This window comes from Gadus morhua, chromosome 18, assembly GCF_902167405.1.
Source record: "Gadus morhua chromosome 18, gadMor3.0, whole genome shotgun sequence".
NCBI lineage: Eukaryota > Metazoa > Chordata > Actinopteri > Gadiformes > Gadidae > Gadus > Gadus morhua.
This window is the reverse complement of record NC_044065.1, coordinates 20,314,654-20,334,552: the sequence shown is the minus strand read 5'-3', so window position 1 is coordinate 20,334,552 and position 19,899 is coordinate 20,314,654. Positions and strand designations below refer to the sequence as shown.

At 48.1% G+C, this 19,899-nt stretch overlaps 1 protein-coding gene across 1 annotated transcript; it reads left to right on the top strand.

Moving 5' to 3' along the window:
* Positions 1-5,735: 5,735 nt before the first annotated feature.
* On the top strand, positions 5,736-19,703 carry fam171a2b (family with sequence similarity 171 member A2b). Its single transcript, XM_030340516.1, has 8 exons — positions 5,736-6,042; positions 7,737-7,964; positions 9,593-9,685; positions 10,466-10,618; positions 11,485-11,664; positions 14,598-14,711; positions 15,611-15,740; positions 16,117-19,703. Exons 1-8 carry the CDS (start codon positions 5,946-5,948, stop codon positions 17,576-17,578), a joined length of 2,457 nt encoding a protein of 818 aa, XP_030196376.1. The 5' UTR covers positions 5,736-5,945; the 3' UTR covers positions 17,579-19,703.
* Positions 19,704-19,899: the final 196 nt, after the last annotated feature.

The window sequence follows — 19,899 nt, the reverse complement described above, 5'->3', positions numbered from 1 at the left end:
TGCACATCTGCTATACACTACAATAACTGGGTTTGAGCATACGAGTGTGTGTGAGTCTGTGTGTATGTGCATGTGTGTGTGTGTGTGTGTGTGTGTGTGTGTGTGTGTGTGTGTGTGTGTGTGTGTGTGTGTGTGTGTGTGTGTGTGTGTGTGTGTGTGTGTGTGTGTGTGTGCGCGATGGGATGTATGTTTGTATGTGTGTGTGTTTGGTATGTGTGTGCGTGGGAGTTTTTGTGTGTGGTCTCATTCGAATCTCTATAAAATTAACATCAGGGGCCCTATTTTAACAGTCTGAAAAACGCAAGTGAGAAGCGCCAAGCGCAAGTAGCTTTGTGGGCGGTTCTACGGCGATGTCGCTAGTTTACCGGCGCGAAAAATGACTCTCGGCCCGGCGCATATCTAAAAAGGGTTGGTCTGAAGTAGCCTAATTACCCGTAGGTGTGGTTTGGGCGTAACGTGCAACAAACCAATGAGAGTGCCAGCTCTCATCCCCTTTAAGAGCCATGAGCGCATTTGAATCTGACGAGTTGATATTTTGACAGCGCGTCTGCAGTCTCCGATGAGACACATGCATTTCAAATGGCAAATGGCTCAGTTTATGGCCAAATAATATGGCCTAATTCACACATGGAATAAGGTTTTCTTCCACAACATCAGAAATACTGAGTCCTCAAATAAATGTTGGCAAAGAAAACGTATATGATATAACATATTATATGCGGTAACTGTTCTATTTAATGGCTACGCAATACATTATAAACATCGTTTCTTATCAGTATTGTATGCATTATCTTTATCGACTTGTGTTCCTAATATGCATGTGTCCCCATGTTAATATACATTGCCATGGACTGTATTATGCGTAACGTGTTTAGTTTGCGTGTGTTTAAACAGATGGACGCACACGCGGGCCCGCGCGTGCGTGTGTGTGTTACATATACACACGCGCGCCCGCATTCATTCATTCTTTTCAACACTCACTCGCGGTAAAACAATGTTTTCTCACGATCAAATACTCCTCAATCCTGAAAGTTATGGGCATGTACACGATGTCTGTGTCAAGAAAATATGTGTTTGCTGTACAGTGTTTGCAGATGCATTGATTTAAAAGTACAACTTATTACCGCTGTATCAGCTGTTCTTTCCCAAATAATTTATCAAGAATGTGTGGCTAGGTAGATGAGAGAAGCAAAGTGTATGCGCGAGGTGCACAAGCAACATTATGCCTGCGCCCTTAAAATAGCATCTGAACAACGCGCCACTGACTTTAAAACAGGTATTTTCTGGTTTGTGGCGCTAGTGGTTTATGAAACGTCAAAATAGCAACAGGGAACGTTTGCGCCAGAACACGCCTCCTCCTATCGCCAAGCCGTACCTTGGGGCGCAAGATTATTCCCTAAATTACAGACGCGTGGCGCACGAGGGAAAAGCACGCTATGCGCCAGTTGCAAACTGTAGTGATATATGAATGTATGGGCCACTCGTTACCAGCCCAGGAGGTGTGTGGAGTGCAATGTGTGGGCAGATTCCTTGCCACAATTCCATACAAGGGACAGCATTACAAGTACTGGGAGACTGTTATAAGGGGGCCGTACTCACACAATCTACTGGGACGCAGTGTCGCCAAGAGAATGGGCCTGGTGATGAGAGTCAATGCTGTTGCATCAGATCTGCATCTAGAGGGTGTGTTTGGGGACATCGGCCTGTTCAAGTGTGACCCTGGGAAGATTGAATTGAAGCCGGATGCAGAGCCCTACACCCTGACAACGCTGTGCCGTATCCCATTTCCTCTCCTGCCAAAAGTTGAAGCCGAATTACAACGCATGCTGTCCCTGGGCATAATCGAGGAGGTCACGGCCCCACGGATTGGTGTGCCCCGATGGTCCCTGTCGAAAAGGAGAACAAAGAAGTAAGAGTGTGCGTAGACCTGAGAGATACATTTTGTCAACGCGGATTTTGGCAAATCCCGTTGGAGGAGAATAGCCGCAAGCTGACAAAGTTCATGACTCCCATTGGCAGGTTCTGTTTCCGTAGACTCCCATTCGGGATAACGTCAGCCCCAAAAAATTTTCAAAGACTGATGTCCACTCTGCTTAAGGACCACAAGGGGGTTGTCGTAGGGATGGACAACATTCTGGTGCATGGAGCCACGACCGAGGAGCATGACCGTAGTCTGAATGCAGTTTTGAGGACTGTCAAAGACAGTGGACTGAAATTGAACAGGGCCAAATGCCACTTTGGCAAGTCAGAAATTCAGTACTTTGGACACCTCATCAGTGCGCATGGCCTGAGGCCGGACCCCAGCAAGGTGAAGGCAGTCACCCGAATGGCCAGTCCAACAAGTGTCGAGGAAATGCGTCAGGTCCTGGGCCTCATCAACTATGTTGGGAGATTTCTGCCTGATCTCTCAAACCAAACTGCATCCGTTCACTGATCTGCTGAAGAGGGAAAACGACTGGGTCTGGAGTGAGGCACAGGAAAGAGCGTTTGAGACTGTCAAAGCCATGCTTGTGTCAGCCCCTGCTCTGGCATACTACGAAGCTAACAGGAAGACAGTCGTCAGTGCAGACGCGAGCAGCTACGGCTTAGGGGGTGCGTTAATGCAGGAACATGGCGGCGAGTGGAAGCCAGTGGCATTCTGTTCTCGTACACTGTCAGAGGCCGAGAAAAGGTACTCACCAAATGAAAAGGAGTGTCTGGCGTGTGTGTGGGCCTGCGAGAGGTTTGCACGCTACGTACAGGGTATGGACAGTTTTCACGTGCACACAGACCACAAACCTCTTGTGCCACTTATCAATACCTACGACCTGGACAAAGCTCCTCCTAGGTGTCAGAGGCTTCTCATGTGCCTTCTTCGTTTTAATGTGGTGGCTGAGCACATTCCAAGGAAACAGTTAGTCGGCGCCGACACACTCTCCAGACAGCCCTTGTCCGAGGTGAGTGATGGGGAGCTGGAGCACGAGGTACAGGCCTACGTGGAATCAGTCGTTGCCAATGCTCCAGTCTCATCACAAAGACTCAGCCAGATCCGCAAAGCTACTCAACAGGACGGTGAGCTGCTGCAGATCATAGCCTTTTTCAGAAATGGGTGGCCGCCCAAGTCACGGATGCTACCATCTCTACAGCCTTATTTTTCTGCTAGGGCTCATTTCTCGAAAACAGATGGGCTGGTGCTCTGTAAGGATAGGATCGTCCTCCCTGTTGCACTGAGATCTGCCATACTGGAGCAGATTCATGGAGGCCATCAGGGCCTGACAAGGTGCCGTGCGCGAGCCAGGATGTCAGTGTGGTGGCCACGCATCAGTGGTGAGATAACACAGAAAGTCTCAGCATGCCGATTCTGCGCCGAAAACAGTCCCACTCAGCGGCGTGAGCCACTACTCACCACAGCCCTACCGAGGGCCAATGGCAGGGCATTGCAGCAGACCTCTGCGAACTGGAAAAGAAGAGTTACCTTGTGGTGACGGACTATTACTCAAGGGACCTTGAAATAGCTCAACTCTCTTCAACGTCCACCATACAAGTCATCAACAGGCTCAAAGTTCGTGAGATTGGGGATACCACTTGAACTGGTGAGTGAAAACGGCCCACAGTTCACATCTGGGGAGTTCAAAGACTTTAGTGAGAAGTATGGTTTTGCCCATACTACAACTAGCCCTCACTACCCCCAGGCGAACGGTGCAGCAGAACGGGCTGTTCAGACGGCCAAGCACATCCTGAAGCAGCCCGATCCACATCTCGCTCTGTTGTGTTACAGAGCTACCCCTAGTGCAGCAACCGGTGTGAGCCCAGCTCAGCTCATGACTGGGAGTGTGGTAGAAATTAACCTTACATTTTATGTTAATCTATGATTATTATAAGGCCTACATATCATATAGATACTTTAATAGTGGAAAACAGCTGATCACCTTTAGCCTAGATGTTATGCGCCGTGTGACACCAGTGAGTGAGTCCAGTCCATTCCAATCTTATGTGTCACACCAGTAAGAGAGTCCAGTCTACTCCCATTTTGATGTACTCTCTGAAGACAATGCTTACATTCACATGTGTGCATCATCTCTGTTTGTATAAGGATAATATATGTTCTAAGGTCACATTGGGATCCGGAAGACATGAGAATATGCTGACATCCACACAATATGACCCAGAAAAACATTCTATGCACATCAATATTTGATGAAAGTCCAACTTTGTATTGTGTAAAGGATTGGGGATATAAGGAGCTGTCCGGGATTCATTCGGCAGTGTGTATTCGCGAATACCATTCAGCTTTGTTGTCTCTCGTTTGCGGGTGGCAATAAACTCTCCATCTATACTTGACCTGGACTCCCCGATTCCTCTTGCTTATAGGTAGTTGAAGTGAATTAGATAAGTTGTTATTATTAATGCTACAACAGGAGACGCATCAGAACCACACTTCCTATGTTGGAAGAGAAACTACAGCCTGCACCTGTTGACAGACAACAGGCTCATAAAAAAGACACAAAGACAAAGTCGTCCTACCGGTTCTACTATGACCGCCGCCACTCTGCATGTCCACTTCCACCACTTCATCAGGGCCAGGACGTCAGAGTCAAGATTGATGGAGATAAGGGCGGGTAAACTCCTGCTACAATCGTTGGCCGGTGCAAGGAGCCCCGGTCGTACCTGGTGAAGATATTAAAGCAGGGATTGGTTATGTTATTAAGTTGAAATGTTATTGTTGAGTTTTTGACTGTTTACCGACATACAGTTGTTATAAGAAATGCACTTTTGAGTTACGAAATGGAATTGGACTGTATGGCTGTTGCCGAAGTCGGAAACCCATGCACTTTTTGGACTGTTTCAGGCGGGCAGTCTACCCCAAAATCCTAGTTCTATGTGACCCTGCTATGGAATTTATGCCTGTTCTGTTTTTGTTAATGCAGGGGATATCTCAATGACTTAATAGCGAGAAATGTAGGTATATATGAATGTATGGGCGACCGTAGTGCCATACCTGTGACGTCATATCCATGTGTCGGGAAATAAACGAGTCACATGGACTACCTTCACGGTAGTCACGGTTAATGCCTCCGCACATGACACAAACTAGCACCGACACATGCGCCAGGCCAGTGATTAAGTCAATTGCGCCGGATGCAAGATAGGGCCACATGTGTTGTTGGGACAATAACATTTGTTAAACAATATTCCTGCAAAGACTTCACACAGATTGATCACAGTTTAAAACAATTATAATTAGTTTTTAGTTTTCAGAATTTCATAATGAATTGAATTGAGTTTATGCTAAACTCCAAAAATTAGCTTTCAACACAGAGGTCACGTTTCCCTCAACATATTGTGTGATTATCTGCTACCCCCTGGTGACGCAACACTCTAACAACAACCTTTTGAAAGAAAAACGGATTTATTCATTATTATTTATGGCTCGATTCTCCTTAACCGTTGCCCGTCTCATAACTTAATACTATAACTCAAACACTTTGTCTTAGAAGCCTACAATATTGAGCATTGAATATTTTTAAGGAACTACTTGGTTCCACTTCTATTTAATTTACACTACATAACATAACAGTATGCAATAATATACTACACTTAATAATATTGCATAGAATTATATAATTGTAGGCCTATATGATTTTATTGTTGAATATAATGTTATGAAAACAACAAAATGCAGTGAATATTATTAAAGCGGTGTCTGGTCGCTATTCCTGGTCCGACCACTGGACGACTCGAGACGGTTCCTGTTCTCACCACCAGAGGGCGGCAGAACCACCTTCTCCTCACCTCGACAATAAAAACAAGGCGAAACCTAAAGACGGGAGTCGGCAGCGTTTCTCCCGATATTCCTGCATCCATGAGTAAGCGTTCAGACCATGTCTGACTAGTCCTTGGATCACGATCGAGTAGGAATATGGACATCTGGCCGCTGACCTGGGACTAGAGATGTAGTCGCAAGGATGCCGGCCAACTCCATCTCTCGTTTGCTCCTCTTCGTCTCGTTCTCTGCGGTCTGGGAGGCGGCCGCCAAATCTCTTCCAGATCAGGGAGCGTTTGGTAAGATCGCCATATGGGGATGCAGCACAATGACAAGATGGGAGTGGTTGCGATCTTGTATTTTCTTTGTCGAAAAACATCCCGCCTCGTCACGAATCAGCGTTTATAAGCTTACGTGCATTGCTAATCGGCATTTCTAAGGAGGGGATGCGTCGACCACCCAGGTTACAAATGGGCTGCCGTGGGGTTTGGATCGCGATCGACCACAGATCAACACCTCATTACCATAAACTCAGTGCTGTTGTTCAAGGTGTTCGTGATGTGTGCGGCGCGAAGTCCAAAATGTGGGCCTGCTTGTCTGCTGGGTGTGTGGACGGCTCCTGTCTCGATGACATGGGGCTGGGGGCTCCGAGGGCAGCGAGACAGGGAGGCCCACTCCCCTTGTTCAGCTCCACCATCAGGCCTGGGAGCCTCTTCCTCTCTGACTGCAGAACGCGTCTGCTCATATGCCCATTGTGTCTATTGGTGTTCCAATATATTAATTATTGCACGCAAATGGTCGGTATATAACTGGGCTTCACCAGGACCCACGATAACGGTATCATGATGTGTGAACATCATGTACTGGTGTCTTTCTGAGACCGACCGAAGATCATTACAGCCTCTGCAGTGAAGAGACGGTGGAGCTTGAAGTTCTAGATCTACAGATTGGGAATGAAACAATGTATTTGTTTTTCTATTCGGCTGTCATTTTGTTTAAATGAAGAGCGTGTTTTATAAAATTGAGCCCAACCAACCCTTATTTATGAAGTTGTGCTCGTTTTGCTTGACAGTTTGACAGCTGACTTGTGGTTCACACAAGAATGAGCAAATCACAATCTTCTAAATGTATTGCCCTCCGTTCTTTTTTAAAGGAAGAGATAAGATATGTTGTTAATTCTGATATCGATATCATATTCTATTTATTGTTATGATTATGATTATTAAGGCTTAAATATAGGGGGTTTGTTTGGTTGGACTCCAGGAAACGTTGGTTCATTTAAAGAGGCAGGAAGTCCTCCTTTCATTGCTCACAATAGAGCCCTTATTGGAACACACACACACACACACACACACACACACACACACACACACACACACACACACACACACACACACACACACACACACACACACACACACACACACACACACACACACACACACACAGCTGCTGTTGGTCTCCTGTGGTGTTTGAGACGTTATTAGTCGTTGAAGTCATCAAGTACAGAGTATTCACACCATCTTGTTCAGACACACAGACAGACGTCTATCTAAATACAAAAAGAGAAAGAGAGACAGACTTGCAAGGCAGACAAACAGACAGATATAAAGAACCCCTTCTCGGTGACTACCAGCCTCTCCATAGAAATATCCATGGTCTGACCCACATCCTGTTGTCTGGTGACATCCTGAGATCACCAGAGTGACACACAGGAAGGCTCCACCAGTGTGTGTGTGTGTGTGTGTGTTGGGGGGGGGGGGGGGGGGGGGATGTAAGGTGTGAAAGAGTCCTGTTGATGCTGATGTACTGTGGCGTTGCGTGCAGCAGAACATTGGTGCTGGTCGACAAACATCTCTGCTCTCGTTTCAATATCCCTCCTCAATGACAGGATGAGGGAGTACAGGGTAACAACCCCCTCTTGGTTTCTTTATATTTATCCGCCTCATCCTTTGGTACTGACGGGCACAAATTTTGTTTCCTTCTCTTGCAGATGTCCAAATACGGGTGCAGGTTTTCGACAACAGCGACCTTTCACCTTTGTCCGATGCTCAGGTGGTCGTCCATGGCAACCAGAGTGTGCTGGCCTCCAGCAGGGCGGGGCCGGACGGCGTGCTCAGGGTCACCTTCCCCTACCGCCTAGCAACATGGGTCATCATCAGCGCCTCCAAGCAGGACTACGTCACCAACTCAGTACCGTGGCACTCCGGCAGGGTCCCCCGTAAGTCATCCTGGTCACCTGACGCTGGTCACCTGACCTACGCCTGGTCACCTGACCTCCGCCTGGTCCCCGGACCCTACATGACACATTGACCCCCTGGGAAAGGGAGGTTTGTGATGGTTAAAAGGAATGTTGTATCCGATATGCTTTGTAATTAGATGTCGTTACAATGGGTGCAACCTATGGTGGTGGCCACACTCCACCTAGGTGGGGGCCACACTCCACCTAGGTGGGGGCCACACTCCACCTAGGTGGTGGCCACACTCCATCTAGGTGGGGGCCACACTCCACCTAGGTGGGGGCCACACTCCATCTAGGTGACCTCTATTGGGCCCCTCCAGACGAGGACGCAGGGTGGTGGTGTTGAAAGACGAAGGTCTGTTGTAAAAGTGTGTAGGCAATGATACGTGGCTTGGTGCTCCGTGCTGCCATGTAGGAGAGCTCTCCCTGTGTTTGTGGCGATGCCCCTCTGGCTAAACCCGTCGCTCATTGGTTACTCAATGTGCAACAGCTGTGCAGCCTCAGCCAGCCCCAAAGTCCAGTCAGAGAGGTGAGGCTGCTGAAACCAGCCATCATCCACACTCACACACACACACTCCAACAAATGCGTTTAGCATCCCTTTGCTGTGTTTCTTCTCTGCTGCCTGCGCACTCACGGCACGCTAGTCGGAGAACAGGTGAGGCCCCAGTCTCCTCGCTCGGTGCACTGCCGCCGTGGTCTCCTGTCCTGGGGTCGGCGGGGTCGGCGGGCAGCGGACCACAAAGCTTGGGTCGGGCGGACTCTGCTTCTCTCTTTTGTAGTCAGAACACGGTTTCCTCCTCCCATCGGCCATGAAGCCACAGCTACAGTACGGCCCTGTTGACCTGGAGGTCATGCATTAGATTCAAAACAACAACAAATGTATGTTAGTTTTAGTTGTGAGGTTAAGGTTTAGGTTCGGATGGGTTAGAGGAAAACCAAATATAAAAACAGATTCAATGAAACGTGCTGGAGAGGGTAACATAAACTTTCTTACCTAAATTCACAAAGTTTAAAAACATAGTATAAGATGTAAATATGGGCCCACATTGCCCTCTTTAGGTTAAAAGGCAGCAATCTTCAGTAACCAGGTTTACATCATGCACACAGCCTGGCTGCACCCCCCCCACTGAAGGGAGAGACCGTGGAAGAGGAACATCCATAAAGCCCCATCCCTGAATCTAAAGAAAGTGGACCAACCTGAATGGAACCACAACACATGTTTGACCACTTTGATGAGTTAGAGCTGGGGCGTGCTCACACGGGGGACTCGGTTTACCGTGGGGTCACGGTAGGGATGGGGGGGGAAAGCCATGCATGGGGGGAGCGTTCAGCAGACAGGGGTGTATCGTCGGAGCGGGCGACAGTAGCTAAGGAGGTAGAGTGGGTTGACGTCTCCTCCTCACTGAGTGTCGAGGTGTCCCTGAGCGAGACAACTCTGCCTCACTGCTCCTGACGGGCTGGCTGTCGCCCCGCGCGGTCGACTCCGCCGTCGGTGTGTGAATGTGTGCGTTAACCGTTGTAAGTCACTTTGGATAAAAGCGTCTGCAAAATCCCCTAAAATGTAAATGTAGTGGAGGAGGCCCTGAGGATGTGTGCGTTGTTGCAGTGTACGCCGCCGTCAGCCTGTACCTGCTGGCCCAGCGTCCCGGGACCCTCATCCTGTACGACGATGTCCTGCAGGTCCTCGCCGGCTCTCCAGGTAAACCCCTCCCGCCCCCATCGCCATCGGGGTGAGTGATAACCCGACTATGAGAAGTGTTATTCATGAGTAATTAAACTCATGAATAACACTTTTTTTTTGAGAGCTTTCAGATATTGAGAGGCAATTGGAAAAGCTGCTCCTATTGATCCTGGTCGTGGGCCCTGCCCACAAAGCCTCTCCCCTTTACTGACACACACAAACAAAGCTCCTTGTGGCCTCTGGAGAGGCTACTAAATGAATGATTAGTCAGTTGAAGTCCTTTCTCTTTGAGAGCGTGTCTTTTGGATGGTTGTCCCGACTCCGAGATCCCGCCGCTACCAACGTCCGCCCGGCCGGGCGGACGTTGGTAGCGGCGGGATCTCGGAGTCGGGACAACCATCCTCCCAGGAGTGCCGGCCTGATACTGTCCTCCCAGTAGCGCCGGCTCCTCCCCTTTAGCGCCGGCTCCTCCCCTTTAGCGTCGGCTCCTCCCCAGTAGCGCCGGCTCCTCCCCAGTAGCGCCGGCTCCTCCCCTTTAGCGCCGGCTCCTCCCCAGTAGCGCCGGCTCCTCCCCAGTAGCGCCGGCTCCTCCCCTTTAGCGCCGGCTCCTCCCCAGTAGCGTCGGCTCCTCCCCTTTAGCGCCGGATCCTCCCCAGTAGCGCCGGCTCCTCCCCAGTAGCGCCGGCTCCTCCCCAGTAGCGCCGGCTCCTCCCCTTTAGCGCCGGCTCCTCCCCTTTAGCGCCGGCTCCTCCCCAGTAGCGCCGGCTCCCTCCAGCCTGACGTCTGTGTCCTCCCCAGGTGCTCGGAACCAGCCTCTGGTGCAGGTGCCGAGGAGGTCGCTGCCCGCGGCCTCCAACTCCACGGCCCTGTCCGCCATGCTGACGGTGGCCCGCAGCCAGTACGAGATGGGGGGGTTCCCCTACCTGCTGGGCCAGGAGACCAACGGCTCCGGTAGGCTTCGCTGGACACTGTTGCGGCGGAGGTGGTAGAGCGGGTCGGCTGGTAACCGGAAGGTTCCTAGTTCGATCCCCGGCTCCTCCTCCTGTCACCCTGACTGCTCCTGTCGGGCTGTCTGTCGCGTGTGTGTGTGTGTGTGTGTGTGTGTGTGTGTGTGTGTGTGTGTGTGTGTGTGTGTGTGTGTGTGTGTGTGTGTGTGTGTGTGTGTGTGTGTGTGTGTGTGTGTGTGTGTGTGTGTGTGTGTGTGTGTGTGTGTGAATGTAAGGAAGTATTGTAAAGCGCTTTGAGTGGCCACTGGTTAGGAAAGAGCTGTATAAATGCAGTCCATTTATCAGTTACGTTTTGTTGTGTAATGCGGCCTGGGAGTGAGTGTAGTGCTGTGATTCTGCACATTCCCTCAGTGGCGTGGCTTTGATTTTATTTGGCTCAGCTGGCGCAGCGCTGTGTGCCCGTCGCCTGCGGTGTCGTAGTGGGCACTGCTCCACGTCCTTCTGCACACCCAGCGTGGGCCACAGCCTTCCAACAGACCAGTGGATCAGTACAGGTTCACACATACGGCCACGCTGTCTTATGAATTTAAATGATGTTTCAATCACTACGTTTTGTGTGCAGATTCGTATAAGACGTGTAAACCGAATCCACAGATTGAGCTGCTACTTCTGCAAATGTCACAAGCGTTTTTTAAGATGTCAGCGCCGTGCAAAAGTTTTTATCAATGATGTCATATCTATAGCTGCGTGTTTACTTCGAGCAGCTAGCTTCGTGCTGCTTTGATGCCTGATGAAGGTCTAGCGGACCGATCGGATGGCTCGCCCTGCAACGGGTAGTCTAAATGATCAACTCGATCCAATGTTGTGCAGGGGTGGACACCGGGTGGACGGAGCTAACAGCGCTAGCCGTGGTCAGCGTGCAGCTGTACGATAAAGATGGAGGCCCCATCCAGGTGACCGACCCCATCCAGGTCAGCGTGCCGCTCCCCGCCGACACCGGCAACCGGATGGCCACCAGCATACCCTCTTGGACGTACCGGGCCAGCACAGGTACCCCCTACAACACAGTGGTACCCCCTACAACACAGTAGTACCCCCTACAACACAGTGGTACCCCCTACAGGGCTACCAGGTACACCCTACAACAGGGCTACCAGGAACACCCTACAACACTGAAGAGGGCTACCAGGTTCACCCTACAACACTGAGGAGGGCTATTGATATATCGATAAATTGATATTCTCACAGAGCACTTCTCTCACTCACTAACAGCTGACCAGTGGCTTTGGCTCGTCTAACAAATTACCCTAAAATGATAGCTCTGAATTCCTTCCTACAGCCCCTTTAAATCTTGCACTATACCTTATCGACATTTGCCTTCACCGATTATAATTTATACCTATGATTTCAGTTCCAACATTTCACCCTAAATGTCAAAGAGGACATGAGGATATTCATTCCAACTGATTCAGGATTTACTTGGTCTCATGTTGGTAGAGTTCTCAAGTTTTCCCAGTAGCGAACCGTGACTCTTTAAACTCGGCCCTCTGACCCCCCCTTCCCTGTCGCCGTGACCTCTCTATAGTATTGCAAAAGTTACCATGTGACAATTTCAGCTCGGAATTTACATTAATACGCAAGTCCAGCTTTAGCACTGCAACGAGCAAACAGCACGGAGAGAGTGCGTTATCACCAAATCTAAAAACAGCTATCTCTTAAAAATAAAAATCCTCCTGCAAATAATTGCATCATCACACAAGCTGTGTGTGCACTTCAGCAGAACATATAGACATATATATATATATATATATACAGTGTGCGAATTAAGGGGGAGCAGGGGGAGCTATAGCTCCCCTAGTGGTGACATGAGCTCCCCTGGAAACATGGTTTGTGAAATTTTGGGGGAGCTCTAAAATATTTATATGATATCCAAATAAATGCTATTTTGGTCATTTCTTTCTAAAAGGTGTAAAATAAGTGAAATAAAATTATATTTTGAGTTTATGATTCATGAAAACAACGTAGCCTAATGCTCGTCATTATTGCCGCTCGAAGCGTGGGGGCGCTGTCTGCAGCCCCACTACCCAATCACACAAGCTTGTTTAGTTAACTTGCTTAAAAGACTGTCACCTGTGCGCCATTGTTGCTGACATGTCTAAAAAAAGAAAGCAACTCACCTTGGGCGATTTCTATAAAAAGACGCCCAAACAAACTGAAAAAGAGGACCAGCCGTCTGTAGCTGGTGGTAGCACATCGGACGTTGGGACTACTACAAAGCCGAGAGAAGAGGCAGCTAACGTTAGTTCTAATATTAACTTGACCACTAACGTTAACGTTACTGTGGGGGCTAAAGAAACAGAACAAGACGAGCCAGGCATTGAGACGTTTGTGTGTTGTTTTATAGCTGTATTATTAATAATAATGGCATTATAATTGTTCATGGTTAGGCTGCCGCTATAGGCTGGCTGCTTGTGTGTTCTGCTCTGAGTTGATTTAATTAAACAGTCAAACGTTACTTTGGTGGTCCGTGGATTATTTAAGGTTGGTCTGAAGCACTCCTTTAACCTTGAGCAACTCTGCAAATTCCAAAAAAATATTTGATTTATTTTACAATTCAAAAATGAACCAAACTTTCTTCAAAATTAAGGAAATGATACTGGGAAACGAATAAACCATTATAAGTAACGAATTAACTTAATAAGTGATCGAAATACTTTTATCAACCACCCCCCCCCCCCCCCCCAGCTCCCCCGGAGACCGTGGTATAATTCGCACACTGTATATATAGACAACGCCCTGGGGTGCAGAGTGCATTGTAGCCGACAAATCAGACACCCACAGTGAAGCTTTTGCTTCTCGATGATCTCGCCATCCACGGGTATCGTGATAGTTGGTGGAGTTGAAATGCCTTTTCAAATGCATTATTTATTTTTTTGGACCAATTGTAGCTCTGGTTTGTGTCTTCCTGTTATTAAATGATTTTTTTTTATTAAAACTTAACCTAGAAAATGGAGCAGAAACTAGCGGTTACGTTACTGGCAGCAGCTGACATCGTGAAGTCATCCAAGTCACGCCCGATAAACTGAGGTCCAGTTTATTGGATTTGTGTCCCTGACAGCTGGCTGAACATTTAGAGGGAAGATATCATTGGTCAATTTTACTGTTATTTGAAATTACTCTCATTAAATCCCTAATACTCGACCTCTATGAAATTATAGCGGGCCAACCAATCAAAGAGCAGAGTCAGCAGCATTCTGATAGGCTGACAAAAGGGCTTCTTTCATTTAACCCTTCACGTTCCATCACAAATCGAATGGGCCGTTTTGAAGGGTTAACTTTCTCGGAAACACTTTTGTTCATATGTTGTTTGTCAAAAGGTATAATTTAGAGCTGTCAAGCGATTAAAATATTTAATCGTGATTAATCGCATTAATGTCATAGTTAACTAATTAATCGCGATTAATCGCAAATTATTTTTCTATGCTAAATATCCTTTGATTTTTTTGTCCCATAATTCTTCTCATTTTAATTCTCTTATCAACATGGTGAAGTGCATCGGCTTGCCTTGTGCAAATGATTTTTTATTGATAACAACATTGGCATATACACTGATCAAAACAGGACGATACAAAAAAAGAGCCTATAGTGCAATTAAACGACTGCTTTGAACAAATGTCATTTGAACATTGCAGTCAGGCTACTGCTTCTTTGTTTTGAGCAATTATTTTTTTTTACAAAATAATTGCGTTAATCGCGCAATAAAAAAATTAACGCCGTTAAATTTGGTTTGCGTTAACGTCGTTAATAACGCGTTTAACTGACAGCTCTAGTATAATTATATAACAAAACCCTCTGGCTCTGGCGGCCTCCCCGTGTGTTTTATCACCTTGTGTTCTTCATGAACCTGTTTGGTTGTGTGATTGTGGTTTGGTTGTGTGATTGTGGTTTGGTTGTGTGATTGTGGTTTGGTTGTGTTTGTCCAGGGCTGTGGGTACGCAACGGGACCGGCTACATCAAGAAGGAGGGCTCCCAGTTCATCTGGACGCTGGTGGTTCCCAGTATGGGCTACTGGCTGGCCGCGTTCCCCTCATCCTCAGGTACCAGAGCTGCTTTCAGAAATCTGAGCCGCTGAACAGATGTAAATGGTTTAGCATTCGTTAACCATCCAGTTAGCAGTCATTTATTCACCCTGGTTACCATCTGGTTAGTATTTTGTGTCCGGCTAAGCATCTGGGGCCTCATTCACCAATATCTTCTTAAGAATCTTCTTAGATTCTTTCTTAAGTTCTTCTTAAGAAGAAGAAGAAGAAGAAGAAGAAGAAGGAGACAACACAACCATGACAACATGTCGAGTGTTAGTAGGATTTGTTCTTACCTAAGAAAAAAATTCATGAATGCCACAATCTTCGTAAGTAGGACTTAAGAACAAATTTGTTCTTAAGAACGGTTCGTGAATGAGGCCCCTGGTTACTATTTTGTTATCTTGAGGATGGCATCAGTAAGCATCTGGTAAACATCAAGTTAGCATTATTCTTCCAACAAGCCCTGGTTCACACGGCTTGACATCATTTGATGTTGTAGCCCTTTATATAACCTTTGTTCCAATTGTATTCAACCTCTTTTTATTCAGGTATGACTCTTTGAGGTTGTGCATCTCTTTTGCATGGCTGACATGGCCAAATTGTACACACAGTCAATTCCTCAGCAATATCTCCTGCCCCTAAGTCCTGAAACCCAAATGCTGAGATTAAGATAACTTCATTCAACGTGAGGGAAATTATCACTCACACGTTGCTCTGTTCAGAAACCTAATAGTTATTATGTAGAATATAAATCCAATAAGAAAATAAATAAATAAACAGTGAAGCAATACATTTTTTTATATATATATATATATATGAAGTGGCTGCTGGGGGGAGGTGTCTCATGGTCCCTGGTGGTCCCTGGTGGTCCCTGGTGGTCTGAGGGTCTTTTCACCTTAGCCTCTGCGTTGCAGGGTTTGGTCTCCTGGGGCACCCTGGCCTGAGGGACATCAGCACCTACCACACCCTGTTCCTGCTCTGCATCCTGGGCTCCCTGGTGCTGCTGGTGCTCATCCTGCTCTGTGTGCTGCTCTACTACTGCAGGTGAGGAGAGCCCCTACCTCCACCCCCTAACCCTACCTCCACCCCCTAACCCTACCTCCACCCCCTAACCCTACCTCCACCCCCTAACCCTACCTCCACCCCCTAACCCTAACCCTACCTTCACCCCCTAACCCTACCTCTACCCCCTAACCCTACCTCCACCCCCTAACCCTAACCCTAACTCCACCCCCTAACCCTTAATTGACACAGACAGGGTGATTACCCTGTCTGCATCTCAGAAAGCTTGTTACTATGAGCACTCTGCCGATAAGCTGTCCCCAATGAAAAGGTTAGTCTGGAGCCCGGACTTTAGGTTTGATTGTAGCTCTGGCATTGCTAAAACCTCCTTCAATCCTTTTTTTTTTTTACCTTTTAGACGGAAGTGTCTGAAACCACGTCGACAGCAAGGCAAGCCCCACAACTCCAACCTGAACGGCGGCAAGCGCGACCAAGGCACGTCCACCTCCCACCTGAACCTGATCTGCGGCGGCCACGCCGAGTCCGGCAGCGCGGGGGACATCAGCAAATCCGAGTTATCTCCGTCTCAAGAATACCAGAGCTCCAGGGACGACTTCGCCAAGCACATCCCAGCACACAAGCTGCGCCAGTCCAAGGGCAAGAACGCCTCGGGGCCGCAGAGGGGGGAGAGCTTCCCCATGAAGGTGACCCGGGCCACCGAGACCAACAACCTGGACAACCCCCTCCTCCACGACGATAAGGAGCCGGAGCACTACCGCCACCACAACGCCAACGACAACCAGGGCTACGCTTCGGACCCCCCCTCGCCCCCCAGGTTCCAGGGCTACATGCCGAGCCAGGGCGACAAGCCCCCAGAGTACTCTGCGGCGGCGGACAACCTCAAGAGGCCCACGTCCCTCAACACCCAGCCGGGCCAGATCATCTTCTGCAGCTCCATCGACCAGATGAAGGAGAACATGTACCGCAGCATGGTGCCCACGCTCGTCATCCCCGCCCACTACATGCGCATGTCCTCCGACTTCTCCGGGAGGGCCGACGGCAAGGACCAGAAGGACCAGGACAAGGACACGCACATGGGAGGGGGAGGCCCGCAGCACCACCACCACCACCACTCCCAGAAGCAGGGCCAGCAGCAGCACCACGGCGGCTCCCAGGGCGACGACTCGGAGGAGCCCAGCTGGGCCTCGGACTCGTCCGGCGGGCCGATGACCATCCCGGTGCTCTTCAACGACTCCACCATGGCCCAGATGAACGGGGAGCTGCAGGCCATGACGGAGAAGAAGCTCCTGGAGTTCGGGGTGAAGCAGCACCCCCGGGCCTGGTTCATCTCCCTGGACGGACGGAACAACGCCCACGTGCGCCACTCCTACATCGACGCCGGCAACGACCTCAGCGGCGGAGGGATGCTGTTTGCCGGTGGTGCCGGCAGTAACCTCCGGGATAACCTGGAGCCGCCCATGGAAGCCCTGGAACGCAAGGCGGCCGCCAACAGGAAGGCGAAGGACGATCGCTGGGGGACCGGGGGAAGGAGGGGGCAGGGGATGGGAGGAGGTGGCGGCGGCGGTGTTGGCGAGGGGAAGACCTACTCCAAACTGGCCTACCCGGATCACAGCGAGCCCGGCGGCAGCCAGGGGCGCCCGGTGTCACCTGAGGAAAACTCTCTGACCCCTCTGCTGGATGAAGGGCCTTCCTCCCGCCGGGGGCGTAGCCGTGGCAACAGCAGCAGCCGCAGCAGCGACAACCGCCGTGACTCCATGACCAGCCCCGAGGACGACTCGGAAGACAAGGATGGGAACAAGAAGAGCCCCTGGCAGAAGATCGAGGACAGGCCCTTGATGGTCTTCCACCCCAAGAAGTAAACCGTGTGGGGGTTGGAGCTCCTCCCACCCTCTATTACTAGATGATATATTAAGAGACAGTCCTTCCACTCCCAGCTACGGAGGTAGATCACGTTAAGCACAATCAGGATGGATAGGAGGATGTGGATCTTTAGTTCCAGTGCTTGGCCTCTCTCATAGTCCCACCATCTCCCAGACGGTCTACGTACATTTCACGGGACTGATTTTAAATTGTGTTTCCTTAACATTTAAAATCAAGGTCTGAGCCATTGTATATGCTGACTTTGGAAAGAGCCATTTTCAGAGAAAAACAGTAGAAAGTTAGGAGATTTTAAAGCACTTAATAGTACTAAGAATTTGACTGAATGATTCCAGTATTTGAAAGTGGATGACTATTTTCTAGAGGAATGATAGAGACTTATAGGATTGAACCACCTTATCGAGTTGTATCCCAACTACTGAAACCCCAAATTTAACACGTACTATCTGTATTGAATCCAATCCATTAATCAACTGTACTTTCCCCATACGTCAATGGAACATGAGTGAACTCTAACTGTGTTGTGTTGTCCTTATCTTCTAAGCTGTGTTTATGTATTGGAATACATTTGTAGTTATTGAAATAACATTGAATTTCATATCAGATTATTTTAGTCATAACTGTTGTTACCCTTGCCCTCTATAGTTACGCCAAAATATCACTTCTCTGCCTTTTTTCCTAGCAGACAGACACGTTTCTCTTAATGTTGTCGTGTAAATAGATTTTCCTTTTTGGGATACCAGTTTGCATGCATATGAATGTATGAAACCAGTCAAAGGCACTGGACACCCTCCACCCATTATCTGGGCCTCTGGGGTTGACCACCACCACCTTCTGAAAGGCTAAGGATGAGGAAGAGGAGGAAGAGTTTCTAGGTGTGGAGGAACAGCCAGCTGAAGGAGGAAGACCTTTAGACAGTCTGTCGGCTTGTGCCATTTTTTCCTCCAAGTGCCTTCTTCCGCCACTTAGGACTGAGGCGTTGTCCTTCAACACACACCGTCGTGTACGCTGGTGCATCTCCAACTCACCCGTCGCCAGACCAAGAAGCACACTGCAGAGCGCCGACAGCAACACGCCTTACTCTGGGGAGTGAGTGAGCCTTCCACATTGACCACAAAATACACATTTTACACCCAATGTAACATTCATACTTTCCTCTACCTTACCACTTTTCCACCTTGTAAATGATACGATTTGGACGTCATGAGATTCAATGTATATGATGAAGTATGTGCATGTAATATGTAGAAGACTGTTTTTAATTCTTTTTTTTTATTACCCAGGACATGTCGGCACAGATGTTGATGCGGCATTGCATTCTGTAGTTGAGTTAGATAAAAAATAGATCGAGTTTCCCTCGGTTAGCCAACAAAGTTCACTTCCGGTCGTTAATGTTTACAACAATCCCATCCTTACCACAACCCCTAATGGGTCATCAACGTACACCTAATATTCATAACTCACTATGGTGTCCTGACCATCCCCTGCTGGGTCATCAACGTACACCTAATATTCATAACTCACTATGGTGGGGGGAATTAATGAAATACAAGTTTTTCATTCATTTTTACTTGAATGTTAATAGTGAGATTTCTAAAACAAAGTTTGAAATGGGTATGGTCCTACTCCGTCCTGCTGTAAAATACTTTATTATCTTATCGCTATTTGGGTTGTGAAGTCGCGGCTTTTCTTTGTCGTTGTGGCTGGTTTAGTATTTAATGAGAAATGTATTCTCAGTAGAGTTTTTTCCCCATATCTTTAAACTGTTAACTATTGACAATTTAATTGTTAATTCAATACAAGTGATTAAAAGTTACAAGGAAAATGTGGAACTAAACCCTGCAGGGCATATTGAAAATAGATCTGCTGTTGAGTTGTAGTTGTGGTCCATGTGGAGGCTGAGGAGGCTGACCTCATGGGTGGACCATCACTAAACCCTGCAGCGCATAGGGATCATATGCTGTTGTTGTGGTCCATGGGGGCTGGAGGAGGCTAACTTTATGTGTGGATCATCAGTTCATAAACCTGTCGGTTGTTTGTAAAATGTAAAACAATTATTTCTGTACTTGAGAAAAAGTAGAAATAAAAACAATCTTTCCACTTCTGTCTTGACTGATGTGGTGATCACTCATTTGTACTTTGTTATACTCATACGGGAGATAAACCATTTACTGTAACGTTGGTATTAATAATCAGTTAAATCATGATCCTAATTTATCAAGTCTTTTGAGACTTGATAAATGTTTTTGCGAAATTGTCGATTTGTAAATAAAATAAAAACGCAAATATACCAAACGAGTAC

Coding starts and splice junctions, on each gene's coding strand:
- fam171a2b (XM_030340516.1), top strand. CDS start 5,946: ATGCCGGCCAACTCCATCTCTCGTTTGCTCCTCTTCGTCTCGTTCTCT. Junction 6,043..7,736: donor TCCAGATCAGGGAGCGTTTG/GTAAGATCGCCA, acceptor CTTCTCTTGCAG/ATGTCCAAATACGGGTGCAG. Junction 15,741..16,116: donor GTGCTGCTCTACTACTGCAG/GTGAGGAGAGCC, acceptor TTTACCTTTTAG/ACGGAAGTGTCTGAAACCAC.